General features: G+C 33.6%; 1 protein-coding gene across 25 annotated transcripts in view; it reads left to right on the forward strand.

Annotated features, from left to right (window-relative positions):
* Positions 1-18,607, forward strand: part of Ryr (Ryanodine receptor) — a 41,321-nt gene that overhangs the window by 5,774 nt on the left and 16,940 nt on the right. For 6 of the 25 annotated variants that reach the window (XM_072891075.1, XM_072891082.1, XM_072891089.1 and 3 more), the window contains exons 3-30: positions 4,045-4,149; positions 4,240-4,338; positions 5,301-5,315; positions 6,120-6,197; positions 6,329-6,404; positions 6,674-6,786; positions 6,964-7,163; positions 7,410-7,592; positions 7,688-7,859; positions 8,036-8,205; positions 8,363-8,487; positions 8,557-8,927; positions 9,132-9,463; positions 9,649-10,757; positions 11,106-11,314; positions 11,837-11,936; positions 14,130-14,328; positions 14,418-14,794; positions 14,971-15,199; positions 15,279-15,308; positions 15,441-15,579; positions 15,729-16,024; positions 16,124-16,657; positions 16,766-16,998; positions 17,222-17,324; positions 17,383-17,553; positions 17,800-17,915; positions 18,003-18,548. In XM_072891075.1, coding sequence (XP_072747176.1) covers positions 4,045-4,149; positions 4,240-4,338; positions 5,301-5,315; positions 6,120-6,197; positions 6,329-6,404; positions 6,674-6,786; positions 6,964-7,163; positions 7,410-7,592; positions 7,688-7,859; positions 8,036-8,205; positions 8,363-8,487; positions 8,557-8,927; positions 9,132-9,463; positions 9,649-10,757; positions 11,106-11,314; positions 11,837-11,936; positions 14,130-14,328; positions 14,418-14,794; positions 14,971-15,199; positions 15,279-15,308; positions 15,441-15,579; positions 15,729-16,024; positions 16,124-16,657; positions 16,766-16,998; positions 17,222-17,324; positions 17,383-17,553; positions 17,800-17,915; positions 18,003-18,548 — 6,430 coding nt within the window. Of the gene's footprint in view, positions 1-4,044; positions 4,150-4,239; positions 4,339-5,300; positions 5,316-6,119; positions 6,198-6,328; positions 6,405-6,673; positions 6,787-6,963; positions 7,164-7,409; positions 7,593-7,687; positions 7,860-8,035; positions 8,206-8,362; positions 8,488-8,556; positions 8,928-9,131; positions 9,464-9,648; positions 10,758-11,105; positions 11,315-11,836; positions 11,937-12,391; positions 12,492-14,129; positions 14,329-14,417; positions 14,795-14,970; positions 15,200-15,278; positions 15,309-15,440; positions 15,580-15,728; positions 16,025-16,123; positions 16,658-16,765; positions 16,999-17,221; positions 17,325-17,382; positions 17,554-17,799; positions 17,916-18,002; positions 18,549-18,607 lie in introns of all 25 variants that reach the window. The other 19 variants (XM_072891079.1, XM_072891091.1, XM_072891083.1 and 16 more) reach the window with 12 other exon arrangements.

The following is an 18,607-nucleotide window of genomic DNA, read 5'->3' on the forward strand; positions in this document are numbered from 1 at the left end:
AACATGCCATATAAAATCAGCCGGGCTCGATGCCAAGAAGAGGGTCGTTCGCATTCTTACGTGAGAAATCATATCTGCGCCGTTCGACAGACTACTTTTTCTGTGAATGAATTATGTAAGCTAATTCGACGGAAGATCGAAAGCGAGGAATATCGCTCACCTGCCTTCATAGGATGTGCTTTCGTAATTGTTAGATTCGTCCATCTTCTGCCGTTTGCAATTTTCACTTGGTAATTTAATTTGTGTCAAAAAAAAGAGAGAGAAAGAAAAATGTCCCTCGCGGTGAAAACATCTGAAGTTTTACGAGCTTCTCTCATTTTGCACGCTCGAGAATAATCGATGATCCTATCGATTATCGATGTTGCGATATCATTTATAATAGGATTGTAGTTTTTATTGTTGTTGAAATAAAGTTGCGTTGTATAAAATTATGTTTAAAACTTTGTGATTACAAACGTTCCAATATTGTTGAAATTACTTCTCAGTGAAATTAAAAAATTATTGTCAATTTTACCTACTAATGGATATGATTTAGTAATTTATATACAAAAAACTTGAATAATGAACATTTACAATGTAACTTTCAGACTATGATAAATCGAAAGATAAATCATTCCAATATTTTTACCTACGTAATAAAGAAATAAAGAAATTCTTATAACGATGTCTCTCGAAAGCCTTTCTCAAATAAATTTAATATCATGCTGAATTAATTAATTTTGCTTGATACATTTTTCAAACAAGTTTATGATTAATTTATTGTACAATTTCGATGATGGAATTTTATAACATGTGCACATAATAGATGTTATGTGTATAGAAATCTAACAAAACTTTAAACAATATGTTTGCAAAGTTTTTATTTAAAGCTAATCGCTTTTAGTTAATTTTAGAATTTGATGCAGCGGCTTCTGTCTGATCAATACGTCTCACGTAGCTGTTTCATTAGTGTTACTGCATTGAAAAGTGATGAATTTATAATTAATATACCGCGGTGTGCAACGTGCGTTGGATGCGCCGAGTATCGAACAACAAACGATATAGTATACACACGATATCACGCTGCAATATCCCACCTTTCTAACCCTCTTCCAGCTCAATGATGCTGTGAAGCGTCATGAAGCTTATTTTTTTTAGCGATATATTTATTAAATATCACTTTAGATGCATAGTTGATATTTCTATTAAATGAAGGAAGTGAATAAATATTAATTTAATTTAATTTTGTTAGAATTAGAAGTTAGATAGATCAATTAAGTCAAGTTTATAAAATTATTTTTATTAAATTTATATGATTTATAACACATTTTAATTCTGTCAAATATATTTTCAACTGTGAATATAATGAATTCATCGCGTTGTATAACCTTTCTGTTTTTCTATCTAAATAAAAGATCTGAAACTTGTAATGTACACGTGTAAAAGTAACAATGATTTATAATTATTTTCCAGTTTGATAGAATTATATGGATTATTTACTTGTGAAATGAAGGTGTACCCTTGACCTATACCTGACATATTGTAACTTCGATCGTAACTAGATGACGGAAGTTTATCAATGTATTCGGTTGATTATCAATGCACATGTCACGTATTCTCCTATCAAACGTTCAATTAAGTTTCCGTAAGTTTTTAACATTTCGATTATCAGATTCAGTCGAAAAACCATCGCAGAATAAAATTAATTATATTATAATTATATTATATTTTTTTTATTGATAAACAATTTATATATAGAACAACAAAAATTAATACGTTAAAATAATACTTAAAAAAAAATACATAATTATGAAAATGGCATACAAAAGATGCTGATACTTTTAATGACAATTTGCAATTATATAAGAATTTCTTTTCTATTGGTTTCTCGCAAATTTCTCGTAAATTATAATCACAAGCTGGAAATTTTTAATAATTGAAAATTTTCTATATAATGTATTGATTAAAAAGCAATTGTGCACATTAGCAGTTTGTGAATCGCGCCAAGCGCAGAGTGATTGAGATTACGCTTTATTAATATCTTGATAAATAAGATTAAGTCTCCTTGCCAAATTTCCAGCGGAAACTTTCGGCGTCTCGCGTGTCTCAGACGCAAATATACGAGCACATATATGGCGAATCGCGTGCCATTCCAGCATGGATTCAATTCGGATTTAATCCGATAGGAAGTTATGTTAATGTGTCCTTTAGGTAAAACATTATTTATGCATCTTTTTCCGTTACATATTAATTTTTTTCAAACAGCCAGATACATATCAAAAAAAATATGCGTGCGCGTTTACGATTGCGCACCCTATCGCACAATGTCAAGTGTATATCATAACGATCGACAATATCTCAGTAATATTTCACTCGAGGGGATAGAGAGAGAGAGAGAGATAGAGATAGAGATAGAGATAGAGATAGAGATAGAGAGAGAAAGAGAGTAGGTGTGGTTTTAGCATAGTTAGTAGCACAGGCGAAATACGATTAATATGATCCTGCAAAATAATTTCATTTACATAGACAGTTTCATCACGATGCAACCAGGACTATCCCATCGATTTCAATTAAACTTTATAATTATATGATTGCCTTAGTTACATTCCCGCCAATAAACCGTGCTGATTACCATCACGATTAAACATTATTTGAAGCGCGAATAATACTAGATATATTATCTATTTTATTTGTTTTAAAAGATTTGAATTTATTTCTAAGAAACATACAATTTTTTTATATATATTTACAATACAGTTAAAAATATATAATATTTTTAATTAGATTATCGTATCGTTTAGGAAAAGTTAAAAAAAATACTTAGATAATCATTGTATTAATTTTCTTTGTATACCATTAAGACTGAGCTTGGGAATGTTAATCATGATATAATACAATCTTATCGGAGCAATTCGCATTGCATGTAGTTTATATATTATATATATGTATATGTATAATATATAGATACATACCAATGAAGAAACGAATTGTTTAATCTACATGATATAATAGAAATAGAGAGATAAACAATATTTCCGTGACTTTCGACCTAGTTTCTCTAAGTTGCTCATAAAATTTTCAAAGGATGCACGTAGTTGACATCACTTGTTCTTTCTCTTTTTCTTTCACATTTCTATTTAGAGTTGAAGGGCACATATGAACATGTAGCATAATGCTTTTCTTGCTAGGTGTAGGTGGATTAAAAAAAAAAATAAAACTGTAGCGTGATAAAAGATTAAAATTTTTTAAATTGCAACAAAAAAATCAAGTGCATGAAAACCCAGCTGGTATAGATCGAGAGAAAAATTTGCACGCATCAAGGGTTAAAATCGAGCGACGCAAATCGAATGACTCACTCGATGAGTTTCTTGTAGCGCGACGTTATTGCGAGCGTGCGTTAATAATGTCGTTGTGAGAAATGCATGTTTTCCGCTCAGCGATGCGACGTGTCCAAAGATTACGAAGTGCCTCCGAAGCCGGAGGCATATATTTGTATGCTCGCTCTCATGCATTCTTGAGGTCGTCCAAATTGGTTTTGGCACAGTTTTGGCCGGTATTCTGTCATTTAGTCTGTACCATATTTCGCACGATTTCGCCAAAGCACGTCATTAACATTGTAATGAGAAGATTTTTTTTTTTCTCAAAACAATCGACAGATCGAGGAGCATTTCCCTCTAACCGGCATTTTCATCAGGGCTCGTTTTCATACCCATGAAAATTAAATGCGGGTAGCTGCTTTCGACTATAGCAGATTGCAAAATCTTTAGTGCTATTGCGCACTATTGCAGCACAGCAAACATCTCAGTACGATATAATACACGACGAGGCTTTTTCGAGAAAGTTCTCCGCGCTGTCAATCTACATGCGCGAATCAATGTAAATTCCAAGAAACTTTGAAGTTATATAAATATTACAAAACAGAAGAATTAACTAATATATTATGATTATAAATTATATCAAAAAATTAATTTAATTAATGTTCTCAGTTTGATGATATTCGGCTTTTTCGAGTTTTTAAAACAAATTACATAGGAAATATATAAAGACATCGTTTAAAATTTACAGGAAGATATGGTATGTCTGTCCTGTACGGCGACAGGAGAAAGGGTCTGTCTGGCAGCCGAGGGTTTCGGCAATCGACATTGCTTCCTCGAGAATATCGCGGACAAGGTAAAAATAACTGCAATTTTTATTGCTTCGCTCTCATTATGTCATTTTTTTTATCATTATTGTTGATCATTAATTTTTTTTTATTTCTAGAATATACCGCCAGATCTGTCGCAATGCGTGTTCGTGATAGAGCAGGCTCTCTCGGTGAGAGCCTTACAGGAGTTAGTCACAGCTGCTGGTTCCGAGACGGTAATGTATACATGTTCTTTCTCTAATATCTCGTACACTCGTATGACTTCAGCTTTGGCAGTAAAATTCCAGGAAATAGTTCGTAGCTTCTATTTGACGCGTGCCGTAAAAAAAGAAATATTCCCTATTTATTATTTTAAAAAGGAGGACTTTTCAAACAAGTACAAGTACATCGAACGATAAGGCTCGTAATTCATTGAATTCAATTCATGTAATTCATTGATTCCGCGAATAGTGTGCGTCATCATCTGTCTCACAATTATAAACTTAATCTGTCTCATAATTATAAACTTATTGCATTCTAAATTAATCGTTAAATATAAATTTATTTTATTACGCCTGCATAAGAATGGGCCATAAAACGTGTCCTTTTAATTGCAATTATGTGTAAAATGTTAAGAACGTAATCCTCAAACTACTACTCGAAAAACTATGATCTAAGAGATGTTTAAAAAATGTCTAAAGAATATAAAGATATTTTATAGACATTTTTTTAATGTCTTTTAGATCTTGAAACTTGCTCAACTTTTCTGCCGATAATTTTGGAAGAGTTCCTGATACATCGGAATAGCTTCTTTTTGATGCATTAGCACGCACCTCCTTCGCCACTGCACCCCCCTGTGTCCGTATGATTGTGGCATGTGTCCATGTAGCCGTGTAAAACAATTTCGAATTTACAATTTCGTTTTTTTTAAAGCATTTTTATTTCCATTTTATCATTCGAAATATGCTAGCGTTGTGAAAAACAAATCATCTGAAAATTTAATCGAGACCCACCGTCATCGACCATGAAACATCATACGCATATATTATTTCATTTTTTTTTTATTTCTTAATTTGTCATTTTTTTCCTTTATATTCCCCCTTTTTTCTTTACAATCAATCCAAATCGACATTTAATGACATTATCGACATTAATCAAGGAGATTCATTGCCTCTTATGTTTTTTTTTCTCTTTACAGCAACAAGACAGTTTAGTAAGTATAATTTACATCTGCGGGGCGCCGTGTCCGCTCTTGGGTAAAATATCATTTGTTTGTGTGTTAAAACATCATAACGCCCGATCGAGCATGAGTGAAAATATGAATAATTTATTTCATAAAACGGTCAATTTTTGAAATATTCAATAGTCTTTATTTAACATCGCATTTAATAAAGCGTTATAAAGAGTCATAAAGCGTATGATTCTGAATTGCATTTATCTAACATAAAGATTGTATTCAATGTAAATTTAAATTAAAAATAAATAATTACAAAATTTAACTTATATGCCACTTTTAAAATAAATAAATTCTATTTTTGTATTTAATTAAAACTTTGTAAAAAATGTGGCATTGTTTAATATAATTTAATTGTAATATAGTAATATCTTAATTAATTTTTTTTCAAACTTCTTATTGCATACATATATATCAAGATGTTGTTTCACTCATTCGATTGACTAAGCATTCATTCTGAAAGCTTCAATTAACATTAATATTACGTTGAAATTAATAAGAGATTGCTTGCTTTCATTTGTCTAATATAATTAATCGTCTATGTTAAAATCATATTTAGCAATCTATGCCTCTTCGATATATGCCTCGAGCTTTGCATCGTGGTTAATATCAGCATTTATGGCCTCCTCTTATCAGTATAAGCTTGTAGAAATTGTTTAAGAAACTCTGTCATTTTGCGAAGTATTAAAATCTCGTATCATATATACGTAGAGAGAAATATAATATTATATCGAGTATGAAAAGGGGTTGCAAGGGCTTTGACCAATCCTTTGATGTTTCCAGGGAAAGGGCACCGGGTCAGGGCACAGGACCTTGTTATATGGTAATGCAATATTGTTGCGACATCTAAACAGTGACATGGTAAATTAATTTTCCTTATATATATATACAACATATATATATATATATATATATATATATATATATATATATATATATATACACACGTTAATTTTTAATGATTACATAAATATCTGTGTTTGTGTTTATAGTATCTGGCGTGTCTATCTACAAGTTCATCGAATGATAAACTAGCCTTTGATGTCGGTTTACAAGAACATTCGCACGGTTAGTGCAATGCTATCGTTTTAACTTTTTATTTAATTTTTAATAAATATTTAATTACTTTACTGTAGTTAATATTATTTCTTTTTATTCTTCAGTACATATAACTCATTGCTTGGTTGAATAATTACAAATGCAATTATAACTTTCAACAAAATTAAGTTAAAGTTAAGTTCAAACTTGTTGTAGCAAATTTGTGGTAGGTCAGAGAACATGAATTAAACATCATACTTTGCTTTTCTGCTGAACTTTATCAAGTTTTATTTGTGCAGGTGAAGCGTGTTGGTGGACCGTACACCCTGCCTCTAAACAAAGATCTGAGGGTGAGAAAGTGCGTGTGGGTGACGATCTTATTTTGGTATCTGTCGCTACTGAACGATACTTGGTAAGAGTTCGACATTTAATATATACATATTAAAATAAAATAAAATAAAGTAGAAATAAAAATAAAGTAAGAATATAATTTTAATTATGAAAAGCAATAATAATATCTTGAGGATAATTTTTTTGTACGAATAAAAAAAATATATATATTTTAATAAATATCATTTTTTTGTTTCAGCATACGACGAAAGAAAACGATTTATCGGTGGTTAATGCATCTTTTCACGTAACCCATTGGTCGGTACAACCTTATGGTACCGGTATTAGTAGAATGAAATATGTTGGTTTTGTTTTTGGCGGCGATGTATTGCGATTCTTTCACGGCGGTGATGAGTGTTTGACAATTCCTTCGACTTGGAGTCCAGCACCCAGTCAAAAGTATTATATCTATTGCATATGCCTTGATAAGACTAATAATAATTCATGCATACAATTTAATTATTAATTAATTAATTAATTAGATATAATTGATGAATTAATTAATAAAATTAAATAATGTAATAAAATTGTAATTGTCTTATATATGATTATAGAGTCTTGTAAAACTTGTAAAAAACTAAAATAATTATTATTACTTAAAAATGAAAAAGAGGATGAAAATAAAATTGTTTTATCACTTTACAGTCTCGTAATCTATGAAGGCGGTAGCGTAATGAGTCAAGCGAGATCGCTATGGAGATTAGAGCTTGCCAGGACAAAATGGGCGGGTGGTTTTATCAACTGGCTACATCCTATGAGGATCAGGCACTTGACGACCGGTCGTTATCTCGGCGTGAAGGAGAACAACGAGCTCTATCTGGTCGATAGGTTAATACTTATTTTTAGAAAAAGTTCAAGGGTCATGGCAATTCTTATAGGCTTACGACAATGTTTCCTAAATCTACGATTATTTTTTTCTGAAGGAATGAGGCAACGATCGAAACTTCGACATTCTGGCTACGGCAGGAAAAGGATGATCAAAAGATTGTTCTTGAGGACAAAGATCTGGAAGTCATCGGAATGCCGATCATTAAATACGGTGACTCTACTGTTATTATGCAACATGCCACCACGTGCCTCTGGGTGTCTTATAAGGTAAGAAAATAAATTGTTAAATACAATATAGAATATAAATAATTTTAAAACAATCACACAAATTCCGATTAATAATTAGCTAATGGCTTCTCTGATTTCTGTAAAATATATTTAAAAGTTTAACAAAAGTAGTAACAAATTTTCACGATTCTTACGATTACATGACATTTCTTTAGTCATATGAGACGAAAAAAAAGGGAGTCGGAAAAGTTGAAGAAAAGCAGGCGGTACTTCACGAAGAGGGTAAAATGGACGATGGTTTAGATTTCTCTAGATCTCAAGAAGAAGAATCTCGCACTGCCCGCGTCATCAGAAAGTGCAGCAGCTTGTTTACTCAATTTATCACGTGAGTATTCAAAATTAATATAATAAAATATTCTTAAAGATATAAAAAAAAAGAGATAAATATATAATATTAGATTAAAATGAACAAAAAATTATAATATATCGACCATATATCAAAAAATAAAAAAATTTTGTTAAAAATATCAAACATGCTTTAGAGGCCTAGAAACATTGCAAGTGGACAGAAGAGCGTCCATGTTTTTTCAAAACGTGAATCTGAATGAGATGGTAATGTGTCTTGAAGACTTGATCAATTACTTTGCTCAACCCGAGGATGACATGGGTAAGAAAATATACTTTTTTCTTTAAACATTTCTTTGAAACAGATCAATTTAATAATAGATTTTTCCAGAACACGAAGAAAAACAGAACAAATTCCGAGCTCTTAGAAACCGTCAAGATCTCTTTCAAGAGGAAGGCATACTGAATTTAATTCTCGAAGCTATCGACAAAATTAACGTGATCACTTCACAAGGATTTCTCGTCGCTCTTTCCGGTGATGAGAGTGGCCAAGCTTGGGATCAGATATCCGGATATCTTTACCAATTACTAGCGGCCATTATCAAGGGTAATCACACCAATTGCGCTCAGTTCGCTAATAGCAATCGTCTCAACTGGTTGTTCAGTCGACTGGGCTCACAAGCTTCCAGCGAAGGAACTGGAATGTTAGACGTACTTCATTGTGTGCTGATTGATTCGCCGGAGGCTTTGAACATGATGAGGGTAACGTGTCATTTTTTTATAATGTAGATTATTGGACTAATAATAGTATAAATAATTTCTCTATAAAATAATTTTATAGAATGAATTAAATTTGTAAATTTGTATAAATATAAATAACTTTATGTAAATATTAATTATATAAATTAATTTAGTTTATTCTATTTGTGAATTTTTTAATCTTGATTTAAAAATATTTTTTTTCAGGACGAGCACATAAAAGTAATTATTTCTTTACTAGAAAAACACGGAAGAGATCCCAAGGTTTTGGATGTTTTATGCTCACTATGCGTCGGTAATGGCGTTGCAGTGCGTTCTTCGCAGAATAATATTTGTGACTTTTTGTTGCCTGGAAAAAATCTGCTTCTCCAGACGCAATTGGTGGATCATGTGGCCAGTGTTAGACCGAATATATTTGTCGGCAGAGTGGAGGGTTCGGCTCTTTATCAAAAGTGGTATTTCGAAGTAACTGTGGATCATATTGAACAGACGACGCATATGATGCCGCACTTGAGAATTGGATGGGCAAATACCGCTGGGTAAATTAATTTAGAATACAACCTTCAGACATCTATTTATATTTGGAATGTTAAAATTAATAAATATATATTAAATTAATATATTAAATATACTATGTTAATAAACATATTATTCATTCATTTTTTTAACGAAATTTTTCGAGATCGAGAAGATTAATAATATAAATATAATTTTTTTCAAATAGCTATATGCCGTACCCTGGTGGCGGCGAGAAGTGGGGTGGAAATGGCGTTGGCGATGACTTGTACTCGTTCGGATTCGACGGCGCTTATCTCTGGACCGGTGGCAGGAAGACACAGATCGTTCAGAACGCTACGGAACCTTACATCAGGAAAAGCGACGTAATCGGTTGTGCCTTAGATTTAACAGTGCCGGTGATAACATTCACTTTCAATGGCAATCGTATCATGGGCTCCTTCCGTAATTTTAATTTAGACGGCATGTTCTTCCCCGCCATTAGTTGCTCGTCTAAACTCTCCTGCAGGTTTCTGTTGGGTGGCGATCACGGTCGATTAAAGTTCCAGCCCATGGAAGAATTCTCGCCACTTGTAGAGAGCCTGTTGCCGCAGCAGATCCTATCGTTAGATCCATGCTTTTATTTCGGCAACATGAACAAGGTGACTCTAGCAGGTCCATGGCTGGTCGAAGACGACACTGCCTTCGTCCCGGCCCCGGTCGATACCTCCATGGTGAACTTGCCCGCCTACGTCGAGCAGATTAGAGATAAACTCGCAGAGAATATCCACGAGATGTGGGCGATGAATAAAATCGAAGCCGGCTGGATTTATGGTGAGGTCAGGGACGACTTAAGAAAAATACATCCCTGCATAGTTCAATTCGAGCGACTGCCAGCCGCGGAAAAACGCTATGATACTCAGTTGGCCGTACAGACCCTGAAGACTATCTTGGCTTTGGGCTATTACATCACAATGGATAAACCACCGTCTCGAATCAAAACTTTGAGACTGCCAAACGAACCGTTTCTGCAAAGTAGCGGATATAAACCGGCACCACTTGATCTGTCAGCGATCACGTTGACTCCCAAGATGGAAGAGCTCGTTGACCAACTCGCCGAGAACACTCATAATCTCTGGGCAAAAGAGAGAATCAGCCAAGGGTGGACGTATGGATTAAACGAAGACTCGGAGATGAGGAGAAGTCCTCACTTAGTACCATATCAGAAGGTCGATGAAGCGATTAAGAAAGCCAATCGAGATACGGCCAGCGAAACCGTCAGGACTTTATTAGTTTATGGATACATGCTTGATCCACCCACTGGAGAACAGCATGAGGGTAAGATTTAATTCTTGTTAAATATGCACGCTCTTACTTTTGCACTTTATAAAAAAATAACTTTATAGCTTTTCAATTATACACTTTTAAAACAGATGTTTAATAAAATATTATTGACAATGATATTAATTATTATTTCTAATAATTAATCATATATTTTTATATGTACAATAATGTAATATACATTAAATTATTTTATAATTTTCTTTAATTTTTGTATTCAATTATAGAGAGAGTCAGTTGCATATTAAATTAAATCAATCATTTTACTAACTTTTCCTAATATATTTTTTTAAATTCTACTATTAATTACGCATATTAATCTAATTTATTTTATGGTATTTATAGCATTGCTTTTGGAGGCTAGCAGACTACGACAACTATATTTCAGGACTTACAGAGTCGAGAAGCATTATGCCGTTAGCAGCGGAAAATGGTATTTCGAGTTCGAAGTTCTCACAGCCGGACCGATGCGCGTCGGTTGGGCAAAGGCCGATTGTATGCCGGGAAATATGCTCGGCAGTGACGAAAGTACTTGGGCATTTGATGGTTACAACGTAAGTATTGAATTTTTTCTCTTTTTATATTTTAACGATTAGAATGACATTATATATATAATTTATAAAACTTAAAAAAATAATTTTAAAAATAATATTTAGCTACAAAATATAATTAGCTATATATTTTTACCAAATATATCTTCAATTCGAATTATAAATAATAAATAAATAACATTAGACATAGAATTAGATGTAGATAATATTTAATATAGACATTTATTGAAGATATTTTTGCATCTGAAATTCAAAGATATATCAGTAATTTATTATATGCTATGTTATTATATTGTAGTGACAATCTTTTATATAATATTTGAGTTATTATAGCCACGAAAGGTGAGAATTTTAAAGCTCGTATTCGTTGAACTTTTCTTTAACAAACGGAAATATTGAACAGCGCTGTGCGCAATCTGTAGAGTAGCGTTCTGCTGCAAGGCGAATATAATATTATATAAGCGTTACGTGGTTCTTGTTCGTGATATATGAAACATGAATAATCCATAAAAACATGAATGTCAGGTGACTAAAGTACACGCTGGCACCCACGAGTCATTTGGTCACAAATATCAAGTGGGCGACATAGTCGGATGTTTCATTGACGTGGCAGACCGAACGATCAGTAAGAGTCCCATCTTCCAAATTATAGCCAATCTTTAAAGGCCCCATTATACACATATTTCTTTTTTGTTCCTGAGTTTTTCGTCACTACTATTGTCTTTGTCTCGCTCTATATGTTTCTTTCATGTTGATTTGGTTTTATATATCTTGCATCCTTGTCCCAAGACGAATGTTAATCGCTGGTGAAATTTCATTCGGCGAAGTGTGGCTTGACCTTTATTGATATCGAGGGAATCCACGAAATTTCCTCGCGATATCTCTCTTTAATTTTGCACAATATCGAAATTTTTCGCACAAATTTATACGACAACGAGATGAGTATAAAACGATAAAAAACAAATATGTATACAAAGTATTCCAGACCCATCACGCGCAAAATAGAACATCTCGTTTACCGGTCTATATCCCGATCTCTACGAACGGAAATGTTGAACTGGTGAACATTTTGTTTTAAAGGAGGAAAAAGTATACTCGGGCACGGCCGAAACGTTCGGCAAACAATGGCAGGTCGGAGACGTTGTCGGTGTTTTCCTGGATCTAATTGACCGAACGATTAGTAAGACGGAATTTTTAAGCGAACGCTTCAGCTGCCATTTCAAGCTATATACATATAATTTGATATTTAGTAATAGATTACTGGATACAGACATTGTGATTTTCAACACTGGTTCTTTGCATAATTATTTTTAATGATTTTATTTTTAATATAGACCAAATAGAAGCTGATGATATAAATATTGTATGAAATATAACATACATACAATGCAAAAATAAACTGGACAGTTTTATCTCTAATTTTTCTATGGTGTATTAAATTAAAATAATATTTAACGTAGAACACATGACTATATATATATATATATATATTACACTTTAAAAATTATTCAATATCTACATAAACATTTAGCATTAAACATCAAGTAAAATTTCGCGTCGCGCACTTTGAAGGAAAGCTTTAATTTCGCTTAAGCTTTCACAAAATAAAAACTCCACTGTAACAAACAAAAGGAGCGATCGTGCATTTTTTGCATGGAAATTATTTCATTTCGCCACATCGTCATTTTAACATGTTGGAGTTAACCGCAGAATCAAAGATAATCCTCGTTTCTATCATCATTAATAATACTATGCTCTCGATTGATCGAAAATCATATCTAGCTCAATGTCTTATTCGGTATCCAGTATTCTACACTCAGTGTTTATACTGTCAGCGAGACACAACAGTGCTTTCATAACTCATATCTACTAATCACTAACACCAGGGTGTGACCCCAAATATTATATCAACCATATCACACGCATTCTAAACAGAAATTTTCGAATGCAATATAAATACAATGTTTGCAAAATGTCACACACATTGAATCAGTATTGAAGACAAAAAAAGAAGAAAATATCCCTGATTAAATCGGTACATGTTTCCCTGTTATATTATATGGAATATTTTAATTTTTATTTTTTTATCTCGGCTCTATATTTATATTTTACTTTTTTTAATTGTGAGATTTATCTTATAATTATCTTATAATTATCTTATAATAGTGCATCGTCTGTGTAATAATATTACACATATTTGTGGTTTTCATTTCACCCCTTCAAGTAACGTCGCTTGCATGCATATTCTGTCTGAATTAATGCTAATGGATCATGTGAATATAAATAAGATAAATCTTTTAATTCCGAACATATACGAATATAAAATAAACATTTTAATATTTGTATTTATCTTTTCACGCAAAGCAATAGATATGAAAGCAGAAATTTTTGTTGAATTTCATTCATATGATCTATTTTAGCATCTGCTTTGCCATAATCGTATATAACAAATTTTATAAAAATTTCTAATTCGTAGTCCTTAAAAATTTTTTATTTAGCAAAACCGTAAATTTGCGTTTTATTTAAATGTCCATAACATTTGATATTTACAAATAATTATAACGATTATTTATTATTTAGTTGCTTGGGATTGAATTTATGTTGTTTTCCAATAAGTCGAAACGAATGTATGACATTTCAATAAGAATCTTTGATACTTTAATAAGATAAGTAAATTATTATAAAGAATTATTTGTTAGTAATTTATTTTAAATATTTTTGTACTTTTACTATATTATGTTATATATTTTGTCCGTTCGCTTCGACTTTTTATTACTTAATACAAATGCATCGTGGTACAAATTTGCAAATTATTCAGGCTTCTCCTTAAATGGAGAACTGCTGATGGATGCACTCGGCGGCGAAACTTCTTTCGCTGACGTGCAAGGCGATTCTTTTGTACCTGCGTTCACTCTTGGCGTTGGACAAAAAGCAAGATTAACATTTGGCCAAGATGTGAATACTTTAAAGTTTTTCACTACCTGCGGTTTACAAGAGGGCTACGAACCATTCTGCGTGTAAGTAATATTAATTTATCATTATTTTTGAAAAATATTATATACGGAAAATAATAGAAAAAATAAATATGTCCATTTTTATATCGCAGAAACATGAATCGTCTAGTTACATATTGGTATACGAAAGATCAACCTATCTTCGAGAACACCGACGACATGGCTGATACGCGAATTGACGTGGCTAGGATACCAGCTGGTTCTGACACGCCACCATGCCTAAAAATCTCACACAACACATTCGAGACCATGGAGAAGGCTAATTGGGAATTTCTCAGATTATCGCTGCCTGTGATTTGTCAATGCGACTTCATAACAGAGGGGGAGAAATTACGAAGGTGGCAGGAGATCAAAATGCGACAGAATAAACTTTTAGCCGAACAAGTCGAACAAGGACAACAAGCTGCTCAGCCATCGGCTCACTTGGAGCAAATCATGAAATCTGGCTTCAGTATGAGCGACATCAAAGGTAATGATCTAAAAAATGTCAATTTAAAATATAAGGTTTGTCACGTTTTGTGATAAGTGACAGATAAGTTAGTAATAATGTTGATAATAAAAAAGGTAAAATATTATTTAATTTGTGTATAAAAAATTATTTAATTTAACTAGAATATATGTAATTGTATGTATAATGTTGAATAGGTTTGCACAGAAATTATTCGGAAGATGCAGCCGAGGCGGATGAGATGCTGAAGGAATCGCCGCTTCCTATGCAAAGAGGAAAACCTCTCAGGCCACCTAGGAAAGGATCTCTTTATGGATCGCGTTTAGACAACGCAGTTAGCGAAGCTGAAATGAATGGATATGGCGAGATGAACGGTGACATAAAAGAAGACACGGAGAAGAAGAAGCGCGGTCGTTCGCCTTTTCGGTAAACATGAATTATTAATGGCTATATCTTTAAGAGATGTTGCAAAAGACAAATTGACTTCGGTACTTGACTTTGTTAGCAAGCTTAGCAAAGAGATGGAGGATGTACCGTAAGTTGAAATACTTTTTTCAGCGTTTATAAAATTATTATTCAGAAAATAGCATTTGACTTAAAATTACAAGTATCTCGATAATTATGGATTATTAATTTTTGTTTAATAATTGATTTTTATTACGTGCAGGTTTTTCTCGCGTAAAGCGAAATCTCCGGAAGCAAAATCGAAAACGCCTGAGCCACAAGTTCGCTCGGATGTCTCTGATAAAAGTACAAAAACAGTCGGAAGTAAAAATCTCAAAACTCCTCAAATTCGTGTTTCAACCGTGAGTATTATTTTATTATAGCTAACCGTGAATAAAAACGTTTAAAAATATTTTCTACGGTAGACAAATTTTATGAAAATGTCAAGAATATACTTACATATATAAATTTTAAAAATATTAAGAATTGTAATAAAAATCTATTTTCGTAGACGGATTTGAAAGTCGTGCCGCCTCAAATCCCAGAACGTAACGTTCCCAAGGCGATGTCTGTGTTAACCGGAAGCGGTGTCGAAGCGATCGGCAATGAAATTTTCGATGCTGAATGCATGAAATTAATGAACGAGTATTTTTACGGCGTTAGAATATTCCCTGGTCAGGATCCGACTCATGTTTACATTGGCTGGGTTACTTCACAGTATCATTTGCATACAAAGGACTTCAATCTATCTCGCGTGAGAAAAGCTTCCGTTGCCATCATGGATGAGTACGACCGTCTCGTAGACCAGTACGTTTCAATATCTTTTTATTGTATAATTTTTATATGTATAAAAAAACCAATTTTAAAAGAGATATCGGCTAAAAAATAATATTGAAAACGTGGTAGAGTTGACAGACAAAGCTGTTACATGGTCCGAGCGGACGAATTGTACAACGAAGTCACACAGGATGCATCTGGCAAGGGCGCATCTCAGGGTATGTTCGTCGGCTGTTTCGTCGACACCGCCACAGGCTACGTGTCCTTCACCTGCGAAGGCAAGGAAACGAGTCACAAATTCAAAATGGAGCCAGACACGAAGCTGTTTCCGGCGATCTTCGTCGAGGCTACCAGCAAAGAAATCCTGCAGATTGAGCTCGGCAGGACCTCGACGACACTTCCGCTCTCGGCCGCGGTGTTGCAAAATTCCGAACGACACGTGATACCACAATTCCCGCCCAGATTGAAAGTGCAATGTTTGAAACCACATCAATGGGCCAGAGTGCCGAATCAATCACTTCAAGTACACGCCCTAAAGCTGTCCGACATCAGAGGCTGGTCGATGCTGTGTGAGGACGCTATTTCGATGTTAGCTCTTCATATACCCGAAGAGGATAGATGCATCGATATTCTGGAGCTTATCGAAATGGATAAACTGCTCAGGTAAAATTTTGATAGAAAAGTTTGAAAATAATTAATTTCTTTTTATCTAAATTTTTTAATTGGATAAAATAATTTTTTCTCTCTTTTTTTTTTTTTTTTCTTGCATAGTTTCCACGCACATACATTGACTTTGTATGCAGCGCTGTGCTATCAATCTAATTATCGAGCAGCCCATGTTTTGTGCCAACATGTCGATCAGAAACAATTATTATACGCGATACGAGCCGAATATATGTCTGGACCCCTGCGACAAGGATTTTACGATTTACTTATCGCTTTGCATCTCGAATCACACGCAACAACGATGGAAGTGGGGAAGAACGAATACATAATTCCGCTTGGTAAAAACTTATTATTAAATTGAAAAAATCGTATAAAGTTACAAATTAAAGTCGACTTAGAATAATCTTTGTAATCTTATTTTTAATTTCTATAGTTTCAAGAATTTATATCATCCGTATTCTTGACTTCGTTGATTAAAAACTTAATTAAACAATTTTATATTATTCCTGATTCAAGAGATCTATGTTTGTTATTATGTTATAAATTCTTTGTCCATTGCAGGTCAAGAACTGAAGGATTTATACGAGAACTCTGAGATGAGACATAGTCTCAGATATCTAGAGACCGAATCCATTCGACCACAAATGAAGATGACAGAGATCAGGTAAGTTAACCTTTCTTCTAAATAGATGTGAAACCCTTACTAATCAATCGCCATCAAGGAATATTCCTTCTAGTGACCAAGCAATTGAGAACATAAAGAACCTGTACAGCCCGTATTTTCCGCTCGATGTCGTGCGAGATTACGTGATGATGGCGCTTAACGAGGCTGTCGAAGTTAATCAAGTGCACAACCGAGATCCGATCGGAGGCAGCAACGAAAATCTCTTTTTGTATGTACGATAATAAGTCTGGCCGCTCTGTGCTGCAACTGCTGCAACTATTACTCTTCTTCTTGCTGAATGCTCTTCGTCAATATTACCGACGATATAAAAACAACGATATAAATATTTAAGATGGAAAACAAAATATGCAAATTTATCTACTTCTCTTTCAAACAGGAATTTTTAATTTTCTGCTTATCGCTTACGGCGTTTTACTAATTATAAATGTTATTTGATATGATTTCGACATTACAGACCTCTTCTGAAGCTGGTAGATAGATTACTCTTGGTAGGCATGCTGAGGAACGAGGATATATCCAAGCTACTCATCATGATAAATCCTGAAACTTGGGACCCGACTTTCGATAAAGGCAAGCCGATTAAAAAAGTAACGTTCAATTATTAAATATTAATAGATAAAAATGCTAATTTGATACAACATTATTAAACTGTTGTAGAAGGTAAAGATGAGCACAAGAAAGGCTTATTGCATATGAAAATGGCTGAGGGAGCAAAACTACAAATGTGCTACCTGCTTCATCATTTAAATGATATTCAGTTGCGTCATCGTGTCGAATCTATTATCTCCTTCGCCTATGACTTTGTCGGAGAATTGCAGGCGGATCAGTTACGACGTTACATCGATATCAAGCAGTCAGATTTACCATCAGCTGTCGCTGCCAAGAAGACCAGAGAATATAGGTGTCCTCCACGTGAACAGATGAATGCCATTTTGAGCTTTAAGAATTTAGATTTTGAGGAAGATCCGGATAATATCCCTTGCGGCGAGGATCTCATTGTGAAAATGAATGAGTTCCACGGTGAATTGATGTCCTACGTGTCTTTGACTGCTCTTCAAGAAGCAGCTAATGCTGCCGAGGAGCCGGCCGAAGAAATTCAAAAACCTGGTGCCATGAAACGCCTCTTCAACTTTATCAACGCCGTCAAAGAGCTCGAGGAAGAACCGAAAGATGAACCTGAACCGAAGAAAAAGACTCCCGAAGGTAAGCTCTTTGATTGATTTTACATTCTAAGATTTTGACAAAAAAGTATTGTAAAATAT

This window comes from Anoplolepis gracilipes, chromosome 4 (genome assembly GCF_047496725.1).
Source record: "Anoplolepis gracilipes chromosome 4, ASM4749672v1, whole genome shotgun sequence".
NCBI classification, from domain to species: domain Eukaryota; kingdom Metazoa; phylum Arthropoda; class Insecta; order Hymenoptera; family Formicidae; genus Anoplolepis; species Anoplolepis gracilipes.